This window comes from Pelophylax lessonae, assembly GCF_965119305.1.
Source record: "Pelophylax lessonae genome assembly, chromosome: 13".
Lineage (NCBI taxonomy): Eukaryota > Metazoa > Chordata > Amphibia > Anura > Ranidae > Pelophylax > Pelophylax lessonae.
In genome coordinates, this window is record NC_138780.1 from 147,222,382 (window position 1) to 147,245,772 (window position 23,391).

A 23,391-nucleotide genomic window follows, 5' to 3' on the forward strand; every position below is an offset into this window, starting at 1 on the left:
TTACTCTGCCAAAATGTGAGTGCAATACAGTCTGATTTTGTTCAATAAATTTATTCAAACGTACTACACTATGAGAAGTTTCTCTTGTATATTTTGGAGCATGACTACCAGAGGACTCAGGTGTTTGTGATTTAGTGTGCTTTGGATATCCATCGTGATTGATCCCATGTCCTGGAGGTCCATATTTTTTCACGGCTTACTATATAGTAATTTCTGGTTAGGGTATTTATAATACCTATCTTGGTGGTGGTCTGTGTCATGTGGCCTTTGAAGAAAAGAAGGATTGCTTATTATAAGTTTCCATTTGCACGTGGTTATCCAACACTTGGATTGATCTTAAAGACTTTTTACATTTATGGACTTTTTTATTATTTTTAGCGCTACAATTTTACTTGTTTTTATGTCTTGTGATTTTATCAGGATCATTTTTTGTGTAGCTGCTTTCTATACTCATTCATTTGATTGATGTCATTAACGAGTGCTAGCTAAAAATTCTAGCTAAGTGGTGCATAGCGCAGCTATTTTATACTATTTGTTAAACATTATTGCCTGGACCTCCTCTCTTCCCAGGGGCAGGCATTTGGTCGAAAGGTCCTCCAGGCTGTAGTCACTCCATAGACTGGCAAGTTCTGGCTCATTGTCTCATGGGCTGTCCTGTAAGAGGACTTGAGAGAAACTTAGACTTACCGGTATCTCCTTTTCTGAGAGTCTTCCAGGACAGCCGGATTCCCCCTCGTTGAGGTCTTGTATTATGCAAATGTTTTGCAGGGACGTCCTACGGTTCTCGGGAAGTACTGAAGGGGGATGACTAGAGGGACCGCTTGTATCTGGTGGGGTTAATGTGTTTCCACCCAGTCCTGGTAGGAGGAGCCTTGGGTCTCATGGGCTGTCCTGGAAGACTCTCAGAAAAGGAGTTACCGGTAAGTCTAACTCTGCTTTTTCAAAAAAAAAAATAGGTCTGCCATTTTTATTTAACAGTTTTTAAATTCAAATTGTTTTTGGTTGAGTACTAAAAGGTTGGCAACCTTTTTCAAGGATTTTCTTTTTTTTTTTTGTTTTTTTTTAGGGATGCACCGAATATTCGGCGGCCGAACATTATTCGGCCGAAAATAGAGAGAATAGCACTTTCGGCGTTCGGCCGAATAAGTCAAAAGGCCGAATAATTTTGAGCCGAACAATGTCAGCTTCCGCCCTGACCGCTCACCTTCCTCATTGCGGCTCGTGGCTCCCTTCTCACACGCCGCGGGTGTCCTGTCCGGCTGCGAGTAGGGGGTGTGACGTCACGCGCGCGTCCCGCCCCCTGCTCCTGACTGCGGCTCCTTCACACTAGGTCCACGCCCCGCCCCCCTGTTCGCGGCTTTTGGCTCTGGCTGCAGTTCAGGTATGTGATGTGGAGCTGAGCACATTTGGGGGAGAATACGGTAGCTGGCAGCTGCACAAGCATTAGTGTGCAGACCGCCATATGTTGTTGCCACTTGCCATGCTCATTACATTAGAGTGCCCTATAAAGTGCCCCTTAAAAAAAAAAAAAAGAAAAAAAATGTGCCCAACAGAGTGCTCCCTTGACATAAAATGTGGCCATCAGCGTGCCCCTTATTTTATGCTAAGGGACATGCTGATGAGCATATTTTATGTTAAGGGGCACTCTGATGGGCATATTTTATTTTAAGGGGCACGCTAATGGGCATATTTTATGTTAAGAGCAACGCTGATTTAAATGTTTTGTTTTGCCCATCAGAGTGCCCCCTAACATAAAATGTGCCCATCAGCGTGCCCCCTAAAAATTGGCAAAATGGAAAAAATGCGAAACACCGCGTTCGGTATTCGGCCTTCGGCCAAGCATTTCATTATTATTCGGCTTCGGCCAAGAATTTCATTTCGGTGCATCCCTAGTTTTTTTCTGTCTCTGTCCTTGCTGCAGAAAGTCCACTTGATTCCCATTAAGCTGCCTATAGATGGATTTAAAGTCAGCTGGTTTATCAGGGAACAACCAAATTTCAATCCACGTGTGGGCACTGTGGTTTTACAGAAGTCTGCAGCACTGATCAGTGTATTCTGAAGTCGAAGAGGGTTCCCCGCTGTCAGAAAAGTGACATTGGAAGGATTTACCCATCCACCTGGAATGTGTGGAAGGTGGAATCGGGTCAGGTTTTTCCATTCAACTCCTTTTTGAGCAAGAAAAAACTGACTTCTCTATGGCCAGCTTTATTTAGAAAAAATAATTCCTTTATCTTCCTGTTGTGTCTACAGGTCAGGAAGTGAAAGGAAATCTCCCCAAATAAACACACCCAAAAATGGATATATTTGAAATGTAGCACAATGTAAACCTGTGATCCATTCACACTTGTAGTTATTCTGAAGCTTACCTGTGAAGATAAAGGCGGGTATTTTTACCATGAGCTGCCTCTGGCAGTTTGTGATCTTTTGGGATGGTAGGAGCTTTGTGCAGCACAGAAATGATCATTTATGGCTCCTGTCTCTTTGTGATGGAAAGACTTTTTCTTCTGGCTCCTTGTTTGCTGTTACGGTGCAGACACAGGAAAGCTTGATGTAAACAAAGTAGAGTTTCTACTGGTCTGGGCATGTAATGGCAGCTAAAGAATGGATGGCGCTGAAAAGCTATGATGCTGGGGGATATTCCTGGATATGATAAAGCTGCCAATGTATTCTAAAATCCCAGGTTTTCAGAAATGCGATGTTCTGCAGTTTTTGAAGTGGATTTTTCATTCCAAATTGAACAAATCATCTTTGTTTGTCATCATCATTTAGGCACTGGTGACCTAGCCAGTGCCTTTCCACAGCCTTCTGGGAAGGTTACATCACTAGATAAACGTGGGTACACGGCGCAAGCAAGTAGCATAATACTAAAAAATAGTCTATGAGGTAGCCATGTAGGCTATCCTAAAAGTCTTTTTTGTTGTGGGACAAGGAACAGTCCATCCACTCAGGGCCAGCCTAGTGGGGAGCGGAAGCAATCTCCAAACATACAAGATACAAAGAGAGAGAAAAACAGTAAAGACTGTAGCATTTAAAGCGGAGTTCCGGGCAGAAAATCATGCCTTTACATTTTATGGCATCCGCTTCCTTATTCTTCCATGAGCCTTTGAGAATTGGATATTCCCGGGGTTTTTTTATTTTTTTTTTTACTTACCTTTTTACAGAGGATAATATACTCACCTTTACATCCACTTCCTCGACCGTGGCCCGTGCCGTCATTTCCTGTCTCGCAATGCGTCCTGGGAGCTCTTACTCGTCGCTCCCAGGATGCAATTGGCAGTGACGTAGGTGCCCGGCCGCTCCTCTCATCGCGTTATTTCCAAGCAGGAAATAACGCGATGATAGGCATCCCTATACTATGCCGACCGCATAGAACTGGGCATGCGCGAGATTTCACGCTGGATTCACCGGCCTCCGCCCACTACAACCAGGAAGCAGGGCACACATTTCCCCACAGCTTGCAAAAATATTATTCCACTGTATAAAACAGGATTAGCAGATATATAGAGGTCGGAGGGTCACTGTTTGGGGGGACATAAAAAAAAAAGATTCTGTGGCCGGAACTCTGCTTTAATGAGCAAGGTACATTAAAAACTTACATCAAAGTAAGTGAATGTAGATGAGAAGGGTCCTTCCGGCAGCCATGAGTGGTATGGGGCCACTGCTGATGGTCTGTCCTTCCGGTTCCTGTCCTGCAGGAAGTGAAGTGGAGTGGTGTCACTAGGGTGGGACTGAGGCTGAGACCGCAGGGTGGAACGTAGGGTGAGCCGCACTTGCCGTCCAAGGATCTTCCGGCGTGATGACTACGCATTTCTGAGCATGTGCACTGCGGTGGAATACCAGTGCGTGCTCCTTTTTCAAGTCACCTGACTTGAAAAAGGAGCGCGTGCTGGTATTCCACTGCCGCGCGCATGCTCGGAAACGCGACGTCATCACGCCGGAAGATCCTTGGATGGCAAGTGTGGCTCACCCTGCGGTCTCAGCCTCAGTCCCACCCTAGTGACATCACTAGAGGCTGCAGACAGATCCTAGGAATGGAATACCGAAATCTCCTGAGCCAGAGAGTTTGTATTTATCAATAGCTTATTTGAACACTGACTATTTTGCTGCTTTTTTATTTTTTGTTTTGTATTGCTTACCAATACAGTAATGAAACGATTTGGCAAGTTAACATATGGAAATGTGACCCTATTTGGTCACTGTCTGTAACTTGATCTTTTTGCTGATATCTTCTGGCTGTTTTCGAAGAAAGTGCCTCATAAACTATGACCTATTTCCTGCTCAGCCTGAGGCAAGCCATTTATTTGCAGGAACATTGTGTGCCAGCTCTAACATAGATATACACCCTTTATTTTCCACACTGACTGACAGGGTAGATTCCACACTTTAAAGTGATTGTAAAGACCTTTTTTTCTTTTCTAATAAAATAACAAACCCTAATAACCACTAACCCTAGAGAATAAAATGGCAATCGTTGCAATCTCTTATGTCATACTGTTTGCGCAGAAGTCTTTCAAACTCATTTTTATAGGAAAAAAGACACTTTAATGAATTTTTAAACTTTTTTAACTTAACAGTAAAGTTAGCCCGATTGTTTTGTATTATGTAAAATGTTACGCCGAGAATTGTGAGAGAATCGTTATCTTTATTCTCATTTTATTCTCATTTTATTCTGTGATTCTTATTTTATCCAGAATCATGCAGCTATGGTATGTAGGAATGTAGCCATACTCTCGTGCTTGCTCCTGAGATGGACTATGGGGCTTGTAGTGTGCCTAGAGCTGTGCACCTGACCACAGCTAATGTGCACTGTTTGTTCCAAATAAATGGAAGTAAATGATTTCATGATAAATGGCAGGGACATTAGTAAATGTGTTCTGATTATTTTTGGAGCATAATGATATTTGGTGTAACTAAAAGCAAAACGTTTTTTTCTTTTTCAGTTTTGGATAGTGTGGAGAAGGATTAGAACCCCTGTCAGTTTTTATTGCTGTCTGTTCCCCCCGTTAAGGAGATTCAGGCCCGTTCACATAGGAGCAGCGGCCGCCACGGACTTCATAACTTTGAAGTCTATGGCGGTTGCCTCCAGGTCGCCCCAAAGAAGCTCCGGACCCTTTTTCTAAGTCGGAGCGACTTGTGTCGCTCCTATTAGAACGGGTCCGCAGCTTCCCTATGGGAGGCGACCTACGGCGACCTGTGAGGCGAGCAGGTCGCCTCACAGGTCGCCCTAGTGTGAACGGGGACTCACCCTCTCTATTTGTCCTGTTTACCATTAGCATTGAAAGCAAAAAAAATCCCAAATGTTGGGTTGTCCCCAGAAAAGTAATGGAGGGGAAATCTTCCAATGGGGACACTGGTTCTGGTGACCTTGGGGTCTAAAAGGGATTCCCTTCATTTACAAGGATTTCCCCTTCTATGTGGGAGAGGATCCTTAGTGCTGTGTAAGCTCTAACCAAAGCAATTTGTTGGTTGCACCAGTCCTCTTTTCTCTATTCCTGTGTGTGAACAGTGATTGCGGAGCAAAGGAAAGGGTGCCTTCTAAAGTCTGCTTCTTCTAACCCGAGTGTGTCGAATGCAAGGCCTGCAAGCCAGTTCATGTGGCCCTCTCACCTCTCCTGCAGCTGTGGCGCCCCCTCTTTGTCTTAGTAGTCAACAGCAGAGAGGAGGACAGAACTCCTATGCCAGATCCTGTGCTTCTCCGTGCAGCAGCAGAACCCCCTCAGCTCTGCCTACACCGCTCCCCTGGTCTCAGCATTTAGCAGACTCCTGAAGCTGACTCCAGCCCTCCTCTGGTCCTCCTCCAGATGCTGCACTTTTTGCTTCCAAGCTCTGCCCCCCAGCTTCTTCCCAGCAGCAGCACAAGTTACAGGGAGTACTCTGTAATGTAAGAGATGAGGTGGGCTGTTGACATTTGATGTAAGGGGGTAGTGGGGTGCTCTGGACATTTAGTCTTACAGATACAACTGGCCCTTAGAGGGCAACCATAACACTGATGTGCCCCACAATGGAATTGCTTTTGACACCCCTGTACTAACCTGACTGCTGGCTTTGGCATACGTGTATATTTTTGTGTATTTGCAATCTTCAGCTAGTTAGAACCTGCTTTTTAAAAACGTGTTTCAGTGTAATACTTCTCAAATCATCTATTGCCCTTTCTTCAACTTGGAGGAAATTCCAGGAAGCTGAACAATTCATTCCTAAACAATGAGCGTGGGGTGGAGGGTGGAGGGTGGAGGGGGGGGGGGGGGTCTTGCATGCTAATGGTTTGCTGCTTCTCATTTGGCTTCATTTTTTTGGGGCTGTGAGTAATTCTTGCTCTAGTGACTGGAAAGTGATACTAGGTGACATACACGGGGTTTTCAAAGCAAATACCGTTTCTTTTCAGGAAAGTGATTTGATGTTCCGCACGCTAATTCTGATTTGGTAAAGGATTTGAAAATGTTCACACAATAAATTGTTAATCACATCATTTTAAAGTCCTTCCGAAATAAGTAAACATGGATTTTCTTTTCACATGATTGTACAGTGGATGTGAATCTTCATGCAGTTTGTGTAAACATAAATCCTAAATAATTTTATTGCAAGTTAAATTAGTATTGACTTGTGCATTTGGTGAATTCTAGTTATTGCAACACTTTTTTTTTTTTTTTTATTTATTTATTTTTTTTTTAGTAATTTTGGGCACTAGTGTCTAATTGTATTGGCCTGATGTGTGTCCTGAAGGTTTATACAGGTTCTGCCATGTTATTGTGTTTGTCACTCGGTGCAATGTGTTTGTGTTTTTTTTTTTTTTGGGGGGGGGGGGGGGGCCTTTCGTGTTTTTTTTTTTTTTTTTTTTTTTTTTTTTTTTTTTAACTTGTAATGGTTTTTAATGAAATATGTGAAAACCCACCCACACCTCTATTTTTCAAAATGCAGCTGCTATTTCAAATCACTAGATATGTGTACATCATACAGGCAAACTTCAAACTGGATTTAAAACCCATGCGTGTAAACAGCGCTTGCAATAATACATTATTTAAATAACGTGCAAATATACATTTGTAAACCAGGGTCAATAAATCATATACAATAAAGTTGTGAAACAAAGCGTTCAATCCCAGAACAATGTAAAATGATAGAAGTGTACCACTCTATGGATAAATCGGAACAAGATTGAGACGGGCTAAAAACAAGTCCTCATCGTATAATAAAATGCCTTCAGCTATAGTGCTCACTTCTTGTGTCACCAGTGCGCCCTTTGTGTGATATGGGTCCCCACTCACCAGAAGGAGTTGACAAGAGGGTCGCTCATCCCTGTCTTTATGGAGCTTGCTCTGTGCACTGTCATGTTGGAACAAGATGGGGCCATCCCCAAACTGTTCCCACAAAGGTATGAGCATGAAATTGTCCAAAATGTCTTGGTATGCTGATGCCTTAAAAATTTTCTTCATTGGAACTAAGGGGCCAAGCCCAACCCCTGAAAAACAACCCCACTTATAATCTCCCCTCCACCAAATGCAAGTGATTTGGACCAGTGCACAAAGCAGGGTCCATAAAGATTGTGACCTTATCCTCCTACCCTCTCTGCCTCAGTTAATCAGAGGAAGCCTTGAATTCGTTCAGAAAATACAAAGCTTCTTGTGAATGGCTCTGCAATGCTCAGCCTGACTTAAATCTTGTTCTGGGAATGGAGCGGGAAATCCCCCATCCCACTGCTGGAACACAGTGATCTGTATACTGTATATAGCTGATGTACATACTGTATAGTTTACACAACGCTACAGCCAGTGCTGGTGTTCCAGAAGGAAATAGGTTACCTATTATTTTGTCAATTTGCAGTCAGTGTAGTGAGGTTATAGCGTCAAATGATGTATGAAGAACATTAATTTTATCATTTTCAGGGTCAGTTCGGAGCGGCGGAAGGAGAAGTCTCGCGATGCTGCAAGGTGTCGAAGGAGTAAAGAATCGGAGGTCTTCTATGAACTGTCCCACCAGCTGCCTCTGCCTCACAATGTCAGCTCTCATCTGGATAAAGCCTCCATAATGAGGCTCACCATTAGCTACCTGCGTATAAGACGGCTCCTCGATGCAGGTGAGATAAAGTCTAATATTCAGACAGTCTGAGCTCTTGCAGCTTGTTCTATCCATCCTCTTTTGTTTTTGTTTCAAGTAGACTTGTACTGATATGTTATGCCTCGTTTCCACTGAGCGGATCGGTTCGGGTCGGTTCGGTACGGTACGCTAATTTGAGTGTTTCCATTATGAAAGTGGCCCATACAACCGAACCAAACCGCACCATTCCTGGTCCTGCTTCAGATGTAGGGCCATAGGAAATGGTACGGTACGGTTAGGGCGGAGCTACTGGCGTCACACGATAGAGTCCTCTGATTGGCGGACAGGAAACCATCAATGCTCACGTCAAATGAAAGAGCAAAACAAACACCTCATTTGGTGTAAACCCCGCATGGTCCCTGGTGGCCCGACTTGCAGTGGAAACGCTCACCTGAATAGACCGGCCCATTCTAACCCTTCCAAACTGTACCGACCCGAACCGTTCCGCTCAGTGGAAACGAGGCATTAGTGTTTCTAAAGCCAAAACTTTTTAGTTTTAGATAACCTAAGTAATGAATAAAATCCTGTGATGTTTTCCATGCCCAAAGTGACGTGACATAACCTTAGTATCACAAGAAGAGATGTTCCCATTGGACAGGTGCACCTTCGTGTTCAGATTATCACTTTAAAATGATTTTAATCACTTTCTATCCCAAGTACTGTGGTCATCTGCCATTACCACCAACAGGAAGAACTTGGCAGGTGTTTATAACTTTTCCCATTTAATAAAAAAAATCCCGATGCCGGTTTTGGGCAAAATGCTTTTGCAGGCTTCTGTGACTTCTGGGCACATGATGGAAAAGATCAGCCAATCCATACTCAGACCCTGCTTCTTTAGGGGTCAAATGACCCAGTGCCTAGAATTTTGGTCAAATAAGAATCACTTGAGGAAATCTGGAGCATTTTTTCTCCTGGAAAAAGTAAGAGTCATAATTTTTTTTTTTTTTTGTTACTTTTATCCATCCCACCATCAATGTTTTTAAAATGGCTTTTTCTTAAGGTGTATGTGAACCCTTACCTTGTAAAACAACCCATATGTGTTTATAGATTGATCGATCTATCTTCTTTTTTAAATCATATGACCTCTGTTCATCAGCTGCATTAGCATCTTAGAGAGGTAGGGGTGGGGACTGTATAAGGCCATGTCATCAGGGAAAGCAGGGAAACAACATTACACTGGTCTTCCCAGTGAGCGGGGGGCAAGTCTGACTACTGGAGTACAGGCAGACTGCTCCCAAGTAGAATGCAAATAAAAAAACTGACCACGCTGAGATGGATGTGCTCTCATGCCCAGTGTGGTCAGTTTCAATTAGTAAAGCAGGGGGACTGGGAAGATCACCAAGTGTTTTGCATAAAGGAAGTACAGACACTCCTCGTTTAATGACTTACCGCTCAGACTTACGACCAGCTTTTTGGCCACTGTCCATCGTATTGTATACAGTACAGGATTTTTATTGTTTATATTTTTGTTTTCTGTATTTATCCAAATTAAAACATTGTTTTTGAGTTGGAGTTTTGTGTTTTTAGACTTTTTTTTTTTTTTTTTCCAGAGTACAGTAGTTAGGAATGCTTAAAATATTGATTACTTGTGGCTCCTCGTTTAACAACCTGGTCGCTGGAACGGAACCTGGTCGTTAAGTGAGGAGAGCCTGTAATGCAAAGAGAACAGGATACTTTTTCATACAAGTAGATGGTACAACAGACACATCAGGGATATCAAATGCTGGGGTAACATGCTTTTTAACACCTAGGTAAAGGTCCAGTTCAACCCTTTTGCTGCCAGGTCACAGTGGGGGGTTTTACACAGTGTATATATCTGGCATGCTGACTTCTGGCTGTTAGAAGCAATCCGGTGCCTCTGCAGCACACACCTATCTATATAAGGTTCCCACAGTTAGCAGTGCATTTCAGAGAACAAACCAAGCCATGAAGTCCAAGGAATTGTCTGTAGACCTCCGGGACAGGATTGTATTATGGCACAGATCTGGGGAAAGGCACAGAAACATTTCTGCAGAATTGAAGGTCCTAATGAGCACAGTAACCTCCATCATCCCCCCTAAATGGAAGTTTGCAACCACCAGGACTCTTCCTAGAGTAGGCCGCCTGGCCAAACTGAGCAATCAGGGGAGAAGGGCCTTAGTAATGGAAGGTGTCCAAGAACCCAATGGTCCCTCTGACAGAGCGCCAGCATTTCTCAGTGGAGAGAGGAGAACCTTGCAGAGCAACCCTGCATTTCTCTATGGAGAGAGGAGAACCTTCCAGAAGAAGTTTGTTCCAGAAGAACAACCTTCTCTGCAGCACTCCACCCGTCGGGCCTGTATGGTAGATTTGTGGGATTATTCAGGATTGAGCAAAAGATGAATGCAGCAATGTACACAGACATCCTTGATGAAAACCTGCTCCAGAGCGCTCTGAACCTCAGACTGGGGTTGAAGGTTCATCTTCCAACAGGACAACAACCCTAAGCACACAGCCAATATAACAAAGGAGTGGCTACGGGAAAACTCTTTAAATGTCCTTGAGTGGCCCAGACTTGAACCCGATTAAACATCTCTGGAGAGATCTGAAATGGCTGCGCCTCGGATCCTACCCATCTAGCCTCATGGAGCTTGAGAGGTCCTGCAAAGATTATTAGAAACTGCCCAAAAATAGGTGTGCCAAACTTGTAGCATCAGGCTCAAAAAGACTTGAGACTGTAATTGGTGCTAAAGGTGCTTCAACAAAGTATTGCGCAATAGCTGTAAATACATCGGGATTTTTTTTTTTTTCTTCTATAAATTTGCAAAGATTTCAAACAAAGTTCTTTCACGTTGTTTCAATGGGGTATTGTTTGTAGAAGTTTGAGGAAAATAATGAATTGAATCCATTTTGGAATAAGGCTGTAACATAACAAAATGTGGAAAGAGTGAAGCACTGGGAATACTTTCTGGATGCACTGTATAAGGGCTCATTAAGAAAGGCAGATTAGTGCCGTCCTCCGGGCAGAGCTGCTGGAAGATAAGTGTGCAGGCAGTCAATAAAAGCAGATGCATGCGTAGAGCCGAGCAGCAGGGGCATGGATCCGTCTGCAGCTCTGTGTTCAGATCCGTGCACCTGTTCCTGCCCATAAACTTTGACATGTAGTCGTGTCATTGCTGGGGCTACGTGTGCGTCCACTTCAATGGGTTGCCTGCATGTAGCTCTGAGGTGGATGAACATGCATCATGATCTGCCAGCAGCTCTGCATGGAGAATGGCACTAATCTGCCTTTTGAATGAGCCCTATACTGTTTTTGTAGCACCAGCTACATACAGTATACAGTGATGTGTTCCGACAGCAGGATTGGAACTTCTGCCTTGTGACATCATTTGTCTGCCTCAGCCAATCAGTGGAAGCTTTTTTAATGATAGAATACAAAGCTTCCTGTGAATGCCTGAGCAGCGTGCAGTCAGATTTGACTTTGTTCCAGGAACACAGCGCATCCAACTAGCATTATGAGAGAGGGCAGCCTACATATTTCTTTCATAACAGGGTTTCTGTTAGGGATATGTCAGTAAGTATTTGTGACTTTGCGTGCTGATTAATCCTGATTTGGTGCAATCCCTCCTTTTCCTCTGCTGTTCAGAACAGCTGGAGCAGTTTAATCACAGCTAATTAAAATAAGGTTTATCTTCAGTTTCTGCTCTCTAAATGGCAGTATTCTGTTGAGATCAGCCTGACAGCTGGTATGAAACGGTGTTGCAGAAAGCAATCATTCAACCAAAGTATAACATAACTGTCAAATTGTTTTTGGCCTTGCGCATGCAAGTCTACCCTTGTATCCAGTTCTCTTGGGATTTATAGGAAATGTAAACCTTAAAGGAAACATTTTATATTTTGATTGTAAACTTGTATTTATTAGTTGATCTAGAAATCTAGCATTTACCAATCCAAGGTACAAACTGTGATTTATGACAAAAAAAGCAAAAGTGGCAAAAGACAGAGTAGTAATTTTACCCTATTGTCAGCTCATCCATAAAGAAGTGTTTTGGTGCCATCCTGATCAGCTGCCTGAGCTTCCCAGTGGATCTGCTATTGGCTGTTTATACATTGATCGCTTTAAGACCCCATTCACACTAGCGCGACTTGTCAGGCGACTTGGTCGCCTGACAAGTCGCGGTGGGTCGCCTGCCATTGATTAGCACAGGACCCGTTCTAATAGGAGCGACACAAGTCGCTCCGACTTAGAAAAAGGGTCCTGTACTACTTTGGGGCGACCTGGAGGCGACTTGCATTGACTTCAATTATATGAAGTCTGTGCATGTCGCGCCGAGGTCGCCCCAGCAAGTCGTGTCGCCCCTGTGTGAATGGGCTCTAAGAGACCAGGCTATGTATGTTATTGCTCCAAATCCCGAAGCTCTGGGTCTTTTCTGGGCTGCAGCAGTTTTCATATTTACAGGTTTGCTTCAACATAGAGCTGCACGATCGTTAAAAGATCACAATCTCGATTCACCCACCCCTATCACAATCTTAAAACTGCATTTTCTTGATTCATACAGAGCAGAGCTGTTTTCTGCTCTCTCACAGCTGTAAAAAAAAAAAAAATAAAGTCTCTGCAATTGTTTATTAACATTGCCAGGGCTGGGAGATAACTATAAACACAATACAATGTATCATTTCTGTTCTGATCAAAGGAATGAACTTCCAGCTCTAAGTGAGGGCAGTTTAACCTCTTAAAGAGATAACCTTTTTCTGACACTCGTTACACCGTATTTGCGCAGCAGTCTTTCAATTGCAATTTTTTGGGAGAAAATACACTTTTATGAATTAAAAAAATAAATAAATGAAACCGTAAAATTAGCCCAATTGTTTTGTATAATGTGAAAGATGTTATGCTGAGAATCGTGATCTTTATTCTAAGCAAAAAAATTGTGATTCTTCTTTTATCCAGAATCGTGCAGCTCTACTTTTAACATTATAAACTGAGATTCTGCAACCCATAGGAACAGGCTTACACCCTTTGGGCAAGCATAGGAGTTGACAAATTATCTGTCAAAGCCTGTTGCTAATGAAGCTTAGCCAATAGTTTGTAAGAACTGGGACAAGTCTCCCTTCTCAGGTCAACTTCTCATCTATTCTGTGCTTAGCCATCTTTCAGTGGAGATTAGTGTAATGCTGGATACATAAGAAAGCAAGGAACATGTTTTGCTTCTAAGAAGGAAGTTGTTTAAGTGACTTTAAAGTGGCGGCTTCCCTGTTTGAAGCAAAAAAAAAAAAAGTCATACTTGCCGCCTCTGTGGTGCCATAGTTTTACACGCAGCAGACCTGATCCTCCTCCTGGGGTCCTCCACCAGTGCTGCTGACTCCTCCTGTTTGGCGAGTGCCCCAATAAGAAGCCGATTTTTATGGGGGCCCTCAATCCGGAGTTGCTTTGCCTGCATCCATAGACACAGATATATATATATATATATATATATATATATATATATATATATATATATATATATATATATATATATATATATATATATATATATATAAATTTTCTCTTAGATTGTAAGCTCTAACAAACAGGGCCCTCTGATTCCTACTGTATTAAAGTGTATTGTATTTGTACTGTCTACCCTCAAGATGTAATGCGCTGCGTAAACATTTTATATGGATATAGAGATATATATATATATAGATATAAAATACTCTACCGTTAAGTTTGGGGACACTTAGAAATGTCCTTATTTTTTCAATGAAGATAACATTAAATTATTCAGAAATACAGTCTAGACATTGTTAATGTGGTAAATGACTATTCTAGCTTGAAACTGCTGATTTGTAATGGAATATCTACATAGGTGTACAGAGGCCCATTTCCAGCAACCATCACTCCTGCGTTCTAATGGTACATTGTGTTGGCTAATCGTGTTAAAAGGCTAATTGATGATTACAAAACCCTTGTGCAATTATGTTAGCACAGCTGAAAACGGTTGTGCTGATTTTTAGAAGCTATAAAACTGGCCTTCCTTTGAGCTAGTTGAGTACCTGGAGCATTTAGCATTTGTGGGTTAGATTAATCTCTCAAAATGGCCAGAAAAAGAACTTTCTTCTGAAAATCGACAGTCTATTCTTGTTCTGAAAAATGAATGCTATTCCATGCGAGAAATTGCTAAGACACAGAAGATTTCCTACAACGGTGTGTACTACTCCCTTCAGAGAACACAAATGGGCTCTAACCAGAATAGAAAGAGAAATGGGAGGCCCCGGTGCACAACTAAGCAAGAGGACAAGTACATTAGAGTCTCTAGTTTGAGAAATTGATGCCTCACAGGTCCTCAACTGGCAGCTTCATTAAATGGTGCCCACAAAATGCCAGTCTCAACGTCCACTGTGAAGAGGCGACTCTGGGATGCTGGCCTTCTAGGCTGAGCGGCAAAGAAAAAGCCATTATCTGAGACTGGCCAGTAAAAGATTAAGATGTTTAAATAAACACAGACATTGGACAGAGGAAGATTGGAAAAAAGTGTTATGGACGGACGAATCCAAGTTTGAGGTGTTTGGATCAAACAGAAGAACATTTGTGAGACACAGAACAAGTGAACAGATGCTGGAGGAGTGCCTGACGCCATCTGTCAAGCACAGTGGAGGTAATGTGATGGTCTGGGGCTGCTTTGGTGCTGGTAAAGTGGGAGATTTGTACAAGGTTGAAGGGATTTTGAATAAGGAAGGCTATCACTTAATTTTTCAATGCCATGCCATACCCTGTGGACAGCGCTTGATTGGAGCCAATTTTCTCCTACAACAGGACAATGACCCAAAGAACATCTCCAAACTATGCAAGAACTATTTAAGGAAGAAGCAGTCAGCTCGTATTCTGTCTGTAATGGAGTGGCCAGCGCAGTCACCAGATCTCAACCCTATTGAGCTTTTGTGGGAGCAGCTTGACTGTATGGTACGTAAGAAGTGCCCATCAAGCCAATCTATGCCCATCAAGCCAATCTAACTTGTGGGAGGTGCTTCAGGAAGCGTGGGGTGAAATGTTTTCAGATTAGCCCAACAAATTGACCGCTAGAATGCCAAAGGTCTGCAAGGCTGTAATTGCTGCAAATGGAGAATTATTTGATGAAAGCTAAGTTTGAAAGACAAAACTATTATTTCAAATAAAAAGCATGATTTCTAACTTCGTCCATGTCTTGCATTTTCTATTCATTTTTTCATTTTGCAACTCATTTGATGAATAAAAGTGTGAGTTTTCGTGGAAAATATGAAATTGGGTAACCCCAAACCTTTGAACGGTAATATATATATATATATATATATATATATATATATATATATATATATATATAATAGTTTTTTTTCTTTTTTTTTTTTCTTGAGTAAGAAATGGTTACAATGGTTTAATTAAATTGCTTTGGACCTTTTAGGTGACTTGGATGGAGAATCTGAAATGGAGAAACAGCTGAATTGTTTTTATTTGAAAGCCTTGGAGGGATTTGTTTTGGTCCTAACTGAGGAAGGGGATATGATCTACCTGTCTGAAAATGTCAACAAGTGCATGGGACTCACACAGGTATGAATAGGGGTCATTTTATACTCCACCGTGGTATAGTGTGTTGTTAGATCTTGTTCATGTCTGTATTTTTATAATTTTGTGGGATTTTTTCCCTTAACGTCTTTCAGGACAGCACCTGAGAGATGGCTCCTCCCACTAGCTAACAGGAAACACCACTTCCACCAAACTTTAAAAGGAGGCTTCTCCCCACAGCTCATCAGTTTTTGTTTTTTCCTCCGGCAGAGGAACACCTAGTGGGGAGTCAGGGGCTCTTAGGTGCTGTCCAGAGACCAGGCTTCCTGCTCCACTATACGTGTTTTTCTTTGAGAGTCCATTCCTCCCGTAGCGCACAAACTGTTTGTTGGATGGGCTCCCTCTTCGGAGCTCGGTGAGAGCCTGTACTGCTCATTGAAGCCGCTCCTAGGCGGTGGCAGAGACCGGTGGACATTTCTTTTTCCTGACTCGCCAGCTAGTCTAGTCACCATTTTTTCGGTTGCGGAGTGGTAACTTGTCTGGCCGGAAGTGAGGTTATCAGGCGAGGGGCGGTGCTCGTGGAGCAGGCACGTGGCATTACTTCCTCTGGAAAAAGCGCAGGGGGGAGAGGGGAGAAGATCTGGTGTTTAGTTCCGGTCCCGCGCAGCAGCGCTATTGGAGTCCCGAACCGGCGTTCCTAGCCACATGTGGACACTGCAACACCGCTATGGACACAGACGCGGCAGAAAGTGGGGCAGGCACATACACCAGCAAGCCCCAGGTAAGAGTGGATTGGTCATCTTGCCCTAATTACTGTGGGGTCTCTCTCCTTCCTTCTCTCCCCCCTGGTGGCTGGGGCTTGTCTTGGCACTTGGAGCTTCGTTTATGCTTCCTGCGCACCTGGGGTGACCCTGATGAGAAATAGGTTGACTCACTGGGATGGTTTGTCTTGTGTTTTTTTTTTTTCTTGTTATGATAGGCTAAGAGCTCTGACCTGGCGCCCTTCATGCAAAGCAAAGTTATCTAAGGGTTGGAAGAAAACGCTGTCAGACTTGCATTGACTCCCTGGTTAAAGAGGAAGCTTATACTGCATGTAGCGACTTAATCGCATCTGTTAAAGAGCTGGATGCGATCATTCAGTCCTTTCGCTCTTTGCTAACAAACCCATCCTTAAATCAGCCTTACAATCCTCTGGGGGCTCACAGTTAATCCCTGCGGTGGAGATTAAAGAAGGTCCTCCTACCCAAGAAGGACATTCCCCCTCTCATTCCAAAGAAGTTTCAGAGGAGGAAGGGGTAGAAGATGTACCCACAAAACACAAGTTGCCTTTAGATTAAGTTGATAGTTTGTTAAAGGCAGGTTATGTTACTTTGGATTTAGGAGAAGAGAAAAAAAAATTATCTCTGCATGATCGGATGTATGCAGGTCTGAGTGAGCCTAAAGGTCGCACCTTTCCAGTACATTCAGTAATCTGGGGCCATTTAAAAAAAGAATGGGCAGAACCAGAGAGAACTTGTCATCAGAAACATCAGAACTTTGATGAAGACCAAGAGATAATCCATCCACCTCACAGGTGTGTGGCATATCAAGGTGCTCATTTAGACAGCATGATTATTGCACAGGTATGACTTAGGCTGGCTATATAGTAAAGGCCACTCTAAAATGTGCAGTTTTACTGTATTGGTCCGAAAACCAGTCCGTATCTGGTGTGACCACCATTTGCCTCATGCAGTGCAACACATCTCCTTCACATAGTTGATCAGGTTGTTGATTGTGGCCTGTGGAATGTTAGTCCACTCCTCTTCAATGGCTGTGTGAAGTTGCTGGATATTGGCAGGACCTGGAACACGCTGCCGTATACACAGATTTAGCCAGATTTGGGAACAATATTTTAGAGAAATAGGCCTTTTGTGTTCATAGAAAAAGTCTTAGATCTTTGAGTTCAGCTCATGAAAAATGGGGGCAAAAACAAAAGTGTTGCTTTTTATAATTTTGTTCAGTATATTTCTTTGAGGAATATTACCCCCAAGATGGTATTTTTAGTTGTGATTACATCCGCAAGTAGAATAGGTGAACTGCAGTTAACAAGCCTTTCTTGTCCATTTACCCAGATAGAATTTTACTCAAAACAGATCAAGGTTTTTTTTACCAAAGGTAGTGTCAGTTCAAAACTGGTCTCAGGATATTACCCTGCCAACTTTTTGTTCTAACCCTTTAGGGGTTAAGGAGAGACTTTTTCACAATCTATATGTAAGAAGAATCCTATTGCATTACCTGGAGGTATCAAAGGACTTTAGGTCTTTAAGTTTTTTCGGGCAACAAATAGGGCCATTTAGGAATCTAAAGAGTCAATTGCTAGGTGGCTTAAATCAGCTATTTTGGAGGCTTACTCCCAGATTTAATTTTCTCCCCCACTGGGAATTCAAGCACACTCTATTACAGCTCTTGCCACTACATGGGCAGAAAAAGCTGGTGCCACCCCAGATCAAATTAGTAAGGCGGGCACGTGGTCAAGTTATCTAACGTTTGTCTGTCAATACAGACTGAACCTTCTGCCAGCAGGGGATCAGGATTTTGGCAGAAAGGTCCTTCAGGTGCTGTCCTGAAAGACGTTAAGGGAAAATCCAAGTTGGACTTACCAATAACTTGTTTTCCAGGAGTCTTTCAGGACAGCAGCGACCTGCCCTTGTTTTTTTTTGTTTTTTTTTGCTGTTTTTAAGCATATTGTGATTGTGTTCCAGCCTGGACCGAAGGTACTCTACTACAACTGATGAGCTGCGGGGAGAAGCCTTCTTTTAAAGTTTGGTGGAACTGGTGTTTCCTGTTGGCAAGTGGGAGGAGCCATCTCTCAGGTGCTGTCCTGAAAGACTCCTGGAAAACAAGTAACCGGTAAGTCTAACTTTGATTTTTTTTTTTTTTCTTTTTTAGTTTGAGCTGACTGGACACAGTGTGTTTGACTTCACTCATCCCTGTGATCATGAGGAGTTGAGAGAGATGCTAACTTTTAGAAATGGTATGTACCTTTTTTGAACCTGTGCAAATGATCATGTACATATCCAAGTATAGTCTTTTATACAAGTGATCTTACCTGTTGATATTTTCTTGTCCATCTCCAGGCAAAATTTTTTCCCATGCCAGGAATTAAATAGAAGGGAGGGAGGAGCCTGGATGCCTTAAAGTAGAACTCCGGGCAGAAATATGAATGCATCATTGTAAAGGTGCATTTATACCTTTTAAGCAAATCGTTGTTCTTTCTATTGATTTCTATCCAGGTAGTGATATAATCATCCTTTCTTTACTGGTTTACAGCGATCTTTCCCCTTAACTTACATTTCATTAAATCGGTGCCCATTTATGCACTCTATCCCCCTGGCCTATCCCCCTGGCCTCCGATCTGGTAACTCCGATCCCCCCTTTTGGTACTAGACAGCGAGCAGTGACCTAATTATGCCTGACACGCTATAATTGGTGGATCCAGGAGTCTCGGATCCATCCCTTTCATCTGCATCAGTTCCTTAGCTTTGCCTGCAGACACACCCACAGCCCTCATTTCTGCCCTCAGCTCTGCCCTCCGCTCCACCTGCACATGCGCCCATTATGCCTTACATTTCCCTTAGCATCATGGGAAATGTATTTTTCTATAGCGGTGCAGATGTGATGTGTGGCTAGATCTAAAGTCGTCGTCCTCCTGGCACTCAGTGTTTTTTGGTGAAACGCTATGACGTCACGGTGCTCTAAAGTCAAAAATTTGTGATAACATTTGGCAGCAGTTTAATTGGGACAGAAGAGAGCAAACCTACCTTATATGGCTGCTTACCAATTCTTAGATGTGATGGCTGTATAAGTTTTTTCTTTTTAGGTTTTCTTTATTTTCGCCTGGTGATCTGGCCAGTAAGTCTGTGTTTTGTTTTTTTTTTTTTTTTTTTTTCAACAGAACAACCTCTCCTGCAAATGTAGCAATTAGAGTGTGGAGACAAACCATTTGCCACTGATGGGTGGTTACCATGATCAGCTTTCATTTATTCATGTAAAAGCTCTATCCCAAAAGAAGAAAAAAAAAGAAAAAATTGCTGTAACTGCAGTGTCAGCTAAAGTTTGGCTTTAATTTGTTAGTTGTGCTAGCAGACTTAGATACACTAACACTCCCCTCCCTCAGACTGACAATGCTGCCATCTATAGGTTCCCCTGTGCTCCTTCATCCAGAGTAGAGGCATTCTAACACAGGAGATGTGTTACTGGCCAGATCACCGGATAACAGAAGAAAAAACCCTAAAAAAAAAAAAATGCAGCCACCACATCTGATTTGTTAACCTACAATATATTACATTTTTGATTTTGGGTTTAATACTGCTTTAATGCTTCCTGGTCTATTTGCAATGTGTTTTTAAAGTGACTGAGTCACCAGGCTAGACTTTCCTAATATCATTAGAATGCATAGAAGTAGTCCTTTTTTGAAGCTTCTAATATACTGCTAATTCCCAGTTGGTCAATAAAAGGTTCTATAATTCTTTAAAACCTCCAATACTTCTGGGATGCCGGAGGCGTTCTGGACCTGACAGCAGTAGCTGCTCCAAACCAAATGCAGCAATTGGATTACCAGTAGTGGGTCATCAGTTATAATGGGAATCGAAAGTAAAGGCCTGGTCTGACTAGTTTTAATTTATCATCCTGTGTGGTTCCTACTTTGAGAGCAGACCTTGAACAGCTCGGCACATCAGGATAATCAGAAGTGCTTCATACATGGTTTAAGATCAGTGACTACAAATACTGAAGCAAGAGGGGACAGTAAGACAATCCAGCATTTTTCAGATGAAGTCCACTGTGGCCTCATTTAGTTTCTTTAATGACGGATTTCACAAACTGCCAATTATAAGCCAATGTTGTGATCCAGGTGGCCTTACTTGAAAGCATAGCCAGGTCACTGGTGTCTGCTACAGAGACGTAAAAAATAACCTTGCCTTAGACTTTGTACACATGAGCCTCTTGTCCTCTGACCAATTTCCAATATTTTTTTCCGGTATAGAATATGCATTTCTCAGACACAGGTAAGTTAGGTCAGAGATGTCCATTCATAGCTGATTCCTGGTGATTGTAGTGTGTGGGACAGACATGAGGAGGGTGAACACTTGGGTGACTAGGCCCTTGGCTGCTCATTTCTAAATTGGTGAAAACGCTGTATAAATCTGTTCTTGCTTCTGATCTTCTAAATTGTATTGATCCTGAGTTTCAATTTTATATTTATTTTAGGACCATCAAAGAAGGGTAAAGAGCAAATCACAGAGCGCAGCTTCTTCCTGCGTATGAAATGCACCCTGACAAGCCGGGGGAGAACCGTGAATATCAAGTCTGCCACGTGGAAGGTAAGAAATATGCTCTATAGTGGGCACAAGGACAATTTTTTTTTTTCTTTTTTTTTTTCTGTGCAAATCATTCTGGCAAAAAAACATGCTGACATTAAGATCAGATACCTTGATTATCATCAGTTCCTCTGTGTTATCAACTATAATGTAATGGAAGTCAGAATTTCTTTTTTTTTTTTTTTTTTCCTAATAAACTTTGTCACTTCATTTATCAGTGAGTTTACTGTGGGTAGTAACTATCTTATGGACTCTGTATTTAACCTGCTAATTCATAAGCAGCATTGTACTTTCACTCTGCTTGACCTTCCTATATTCAGTGCTGCTTTGAGGACATCCTGTAGTTTAGTGATGTCATGTTGTATATGCAATGGCCTTCCCACAGGTATTTGTTGAAGGCTGCCTGTGCAAAGTATTAAGCGCGTGCCCTTAGATCTGGGGGTCATTTAAGAGTTGCTGTTCAGATCCATCCATCCTTCAGGGGGTTCTGGTGGTGCACTATAGACCCTCATAGAAACATAGAATGTGTTGGCAGATAAGAACCATTTGGCCCATCTAGTCTGCCTACTAAAATTTACTTATCCAAAACTTACACTGGGTACCCTTATAACCTTGATTTTAAAAAGCTTAAGCAAAGTCCTGCCAAAACCTTTATATACTAGTTCAGCCTTTTTCAACCAGTGTGCCCAGGCACCCTGGGGTGCCTTGAGCTTTCTTCAGGGGTGCCTTGGAAAAATTCCTAAAAATGCATCAAAAATTGTATACAACCAAGCAGGTGGATCAAGCCTGCCTTTTAGTTACACAAAGCCTTTCTAGACACTGGCATCCTAACAACCAATGACAACAGTGAATAAAGGAGGATGTCTGTTGCCTCTACAGCATCCTTGATTGTCCCTCCTGTGCCCTTCTCCCTCAGCACTGGGATGACATTAGCTGACAGATGGAGAGAAATTGAGGGAGAAGAGAAACTTTGGAATTCTAATCAGTACCAGTGTGCAAAAGTGTATTGGTTTTGGAAGAATAAATCACCTCTAATGTTGGGTGTCCTACGTGTGGATGTTTCTGCATTATGTAAAACTATTAGAATAGTTTAATTTTTTACATTTTAGAATGGGGTGCCTCAAGACTGTCCATAATTTTATAGGGTGCCTTGACTGAAAGGTTGAGAAACACTGTACTAGTTATTGATAGTGTAGGATTAATTAAAACATTGGTGGTTTGTATACCAACTGGGTACATCCCTCTCCCCCCCCCCCCCCCCCCATCATACGCCTCCAGTAGGAACTTGAAAATAAGTGCCCTTCCTTAGCTTTATAATGAGTTTGTGCCAAGAGACGTAGTACTCACTGCTGGTTACACAGCAAGTATGATATAAAAAAAAAAAAAAAAAAAAAGGCAGAGAGATTCAAATTGAAGTGTCACATGACCCACACACCATTAGGGAGTTGTAGAGAGCTCCTGAAATCGCAAAATATGAACCTCTAAAAATTGTCGTCATTTTCAATGTTTCATTTATCAGTATAAAATGTATAGCTTATAAACTGTATAAACTTGTGTACTGCAAACACAGGGCGTAAATATTTGCATGACCGGCTCCAATAAATGTTGGGCATCCAGCAAGTTCTTAAATTTTATTCTGTTTTATAGGTTCTTCACTGCACGGGGCACATGCGTGTATATGACAACTGCAACGGTCCGAACCATTGTGGATATAAGAAGCCACCCATGACTTGTATGGTGCTCATCTGCGAACCCATCCCTCACCCATCAAATATTGAATTTCCATTGGACAGTAAAACCTTCCTGAGCCGCCACAGCCTTGACATGAAGTTTTCTTACTGTGACGAAAGGTGTTTAACAAATCTTATCTTTGAGTAGATCTAGGGCAGAGGTTGGCAAGCTGTTGATCCTGGGGAGCATACAGGTGGATTGTAACCATGGCTCTGCCTCTCCCCAGCCTTTGCCACTCTCCTGTTTAAACTGCAGAGAGGAGGGCGGGAAGCAGCACAGTGCTGCATGGAGGGCGGGAGCTGCTCAGTGATTGGTTGCGAGAAGGTTCTGGCAGCCAATTGCCAGCTTTCTATTATGAACTCCGACAGCTCTGATTTCCACCCAGCACTGTGCTATCCACTGATCATCACTCTGCACTGGTAGGTAAGAAGTGCTTAGAGTGGGGGTGCTGTGAAGGGGACAGAGGAGACACTGTTGGAGGGGGAAGAGAAGACACTAAAGAGGGGGGGGGGAGATATGGGATGGATTGTGACAAGAAAGTGACAGAGGACACTGCTTTGGGGGATGGGGAGGGCAGGACATTGCTTTTTGGTGGGGGGGGAGGGGGTATAGGATACTACAATGAATGGGGGGGGATTTGAAGGAGGGCAAAGGACATTTTTTGGGGGGCAGAGGACACTACATGGGGGGGGGGCAGATGACACTGCAACAAAACACAACAGGGTAAATTGGCGT

General features: G+C 42.7%; 1 protein-coding gene across 3 annotated transcripts in view; it reads left to right on the plus strand.

Annotated features, from left to right (window-relative positions):
* The window catches only part of HIF1A (hypoxia inducible factor 1 subunit alpha), a 67,970-nt gene that overhangs the window by 28,764 nt on the left and 15,815 nt on the right, over positions 1-23,391 (plus strand). For 2 of the 3 annotated variants that reach the window (XM_082242616.1, XM_082242618.1), the window contains exons 2-6: positions 7,881-8,071; positions 15,468-15,613; positions 18,497-18,581; positions 20,816-20,928; positions 22,573-22,775. In XM_082242616.1, coding sequence (XP_082098742.1) covers positions 7,881-8,071; positions 15,468-15,613; positions 18,497-18,581; positions 20,816-20,928; positions 22,573-22,775 — 738 coding nt within the window. The remainder of the gene's footprint in view (positions 1-7,880; positions 8,072-15,467; positions 15,614-18,496; positions 18,582-20,815; positions 20,929-22,572; positions 22,776-23,391) is intronic. The other variant, XM_082242617.1, reaches the window with a different exon arrangement.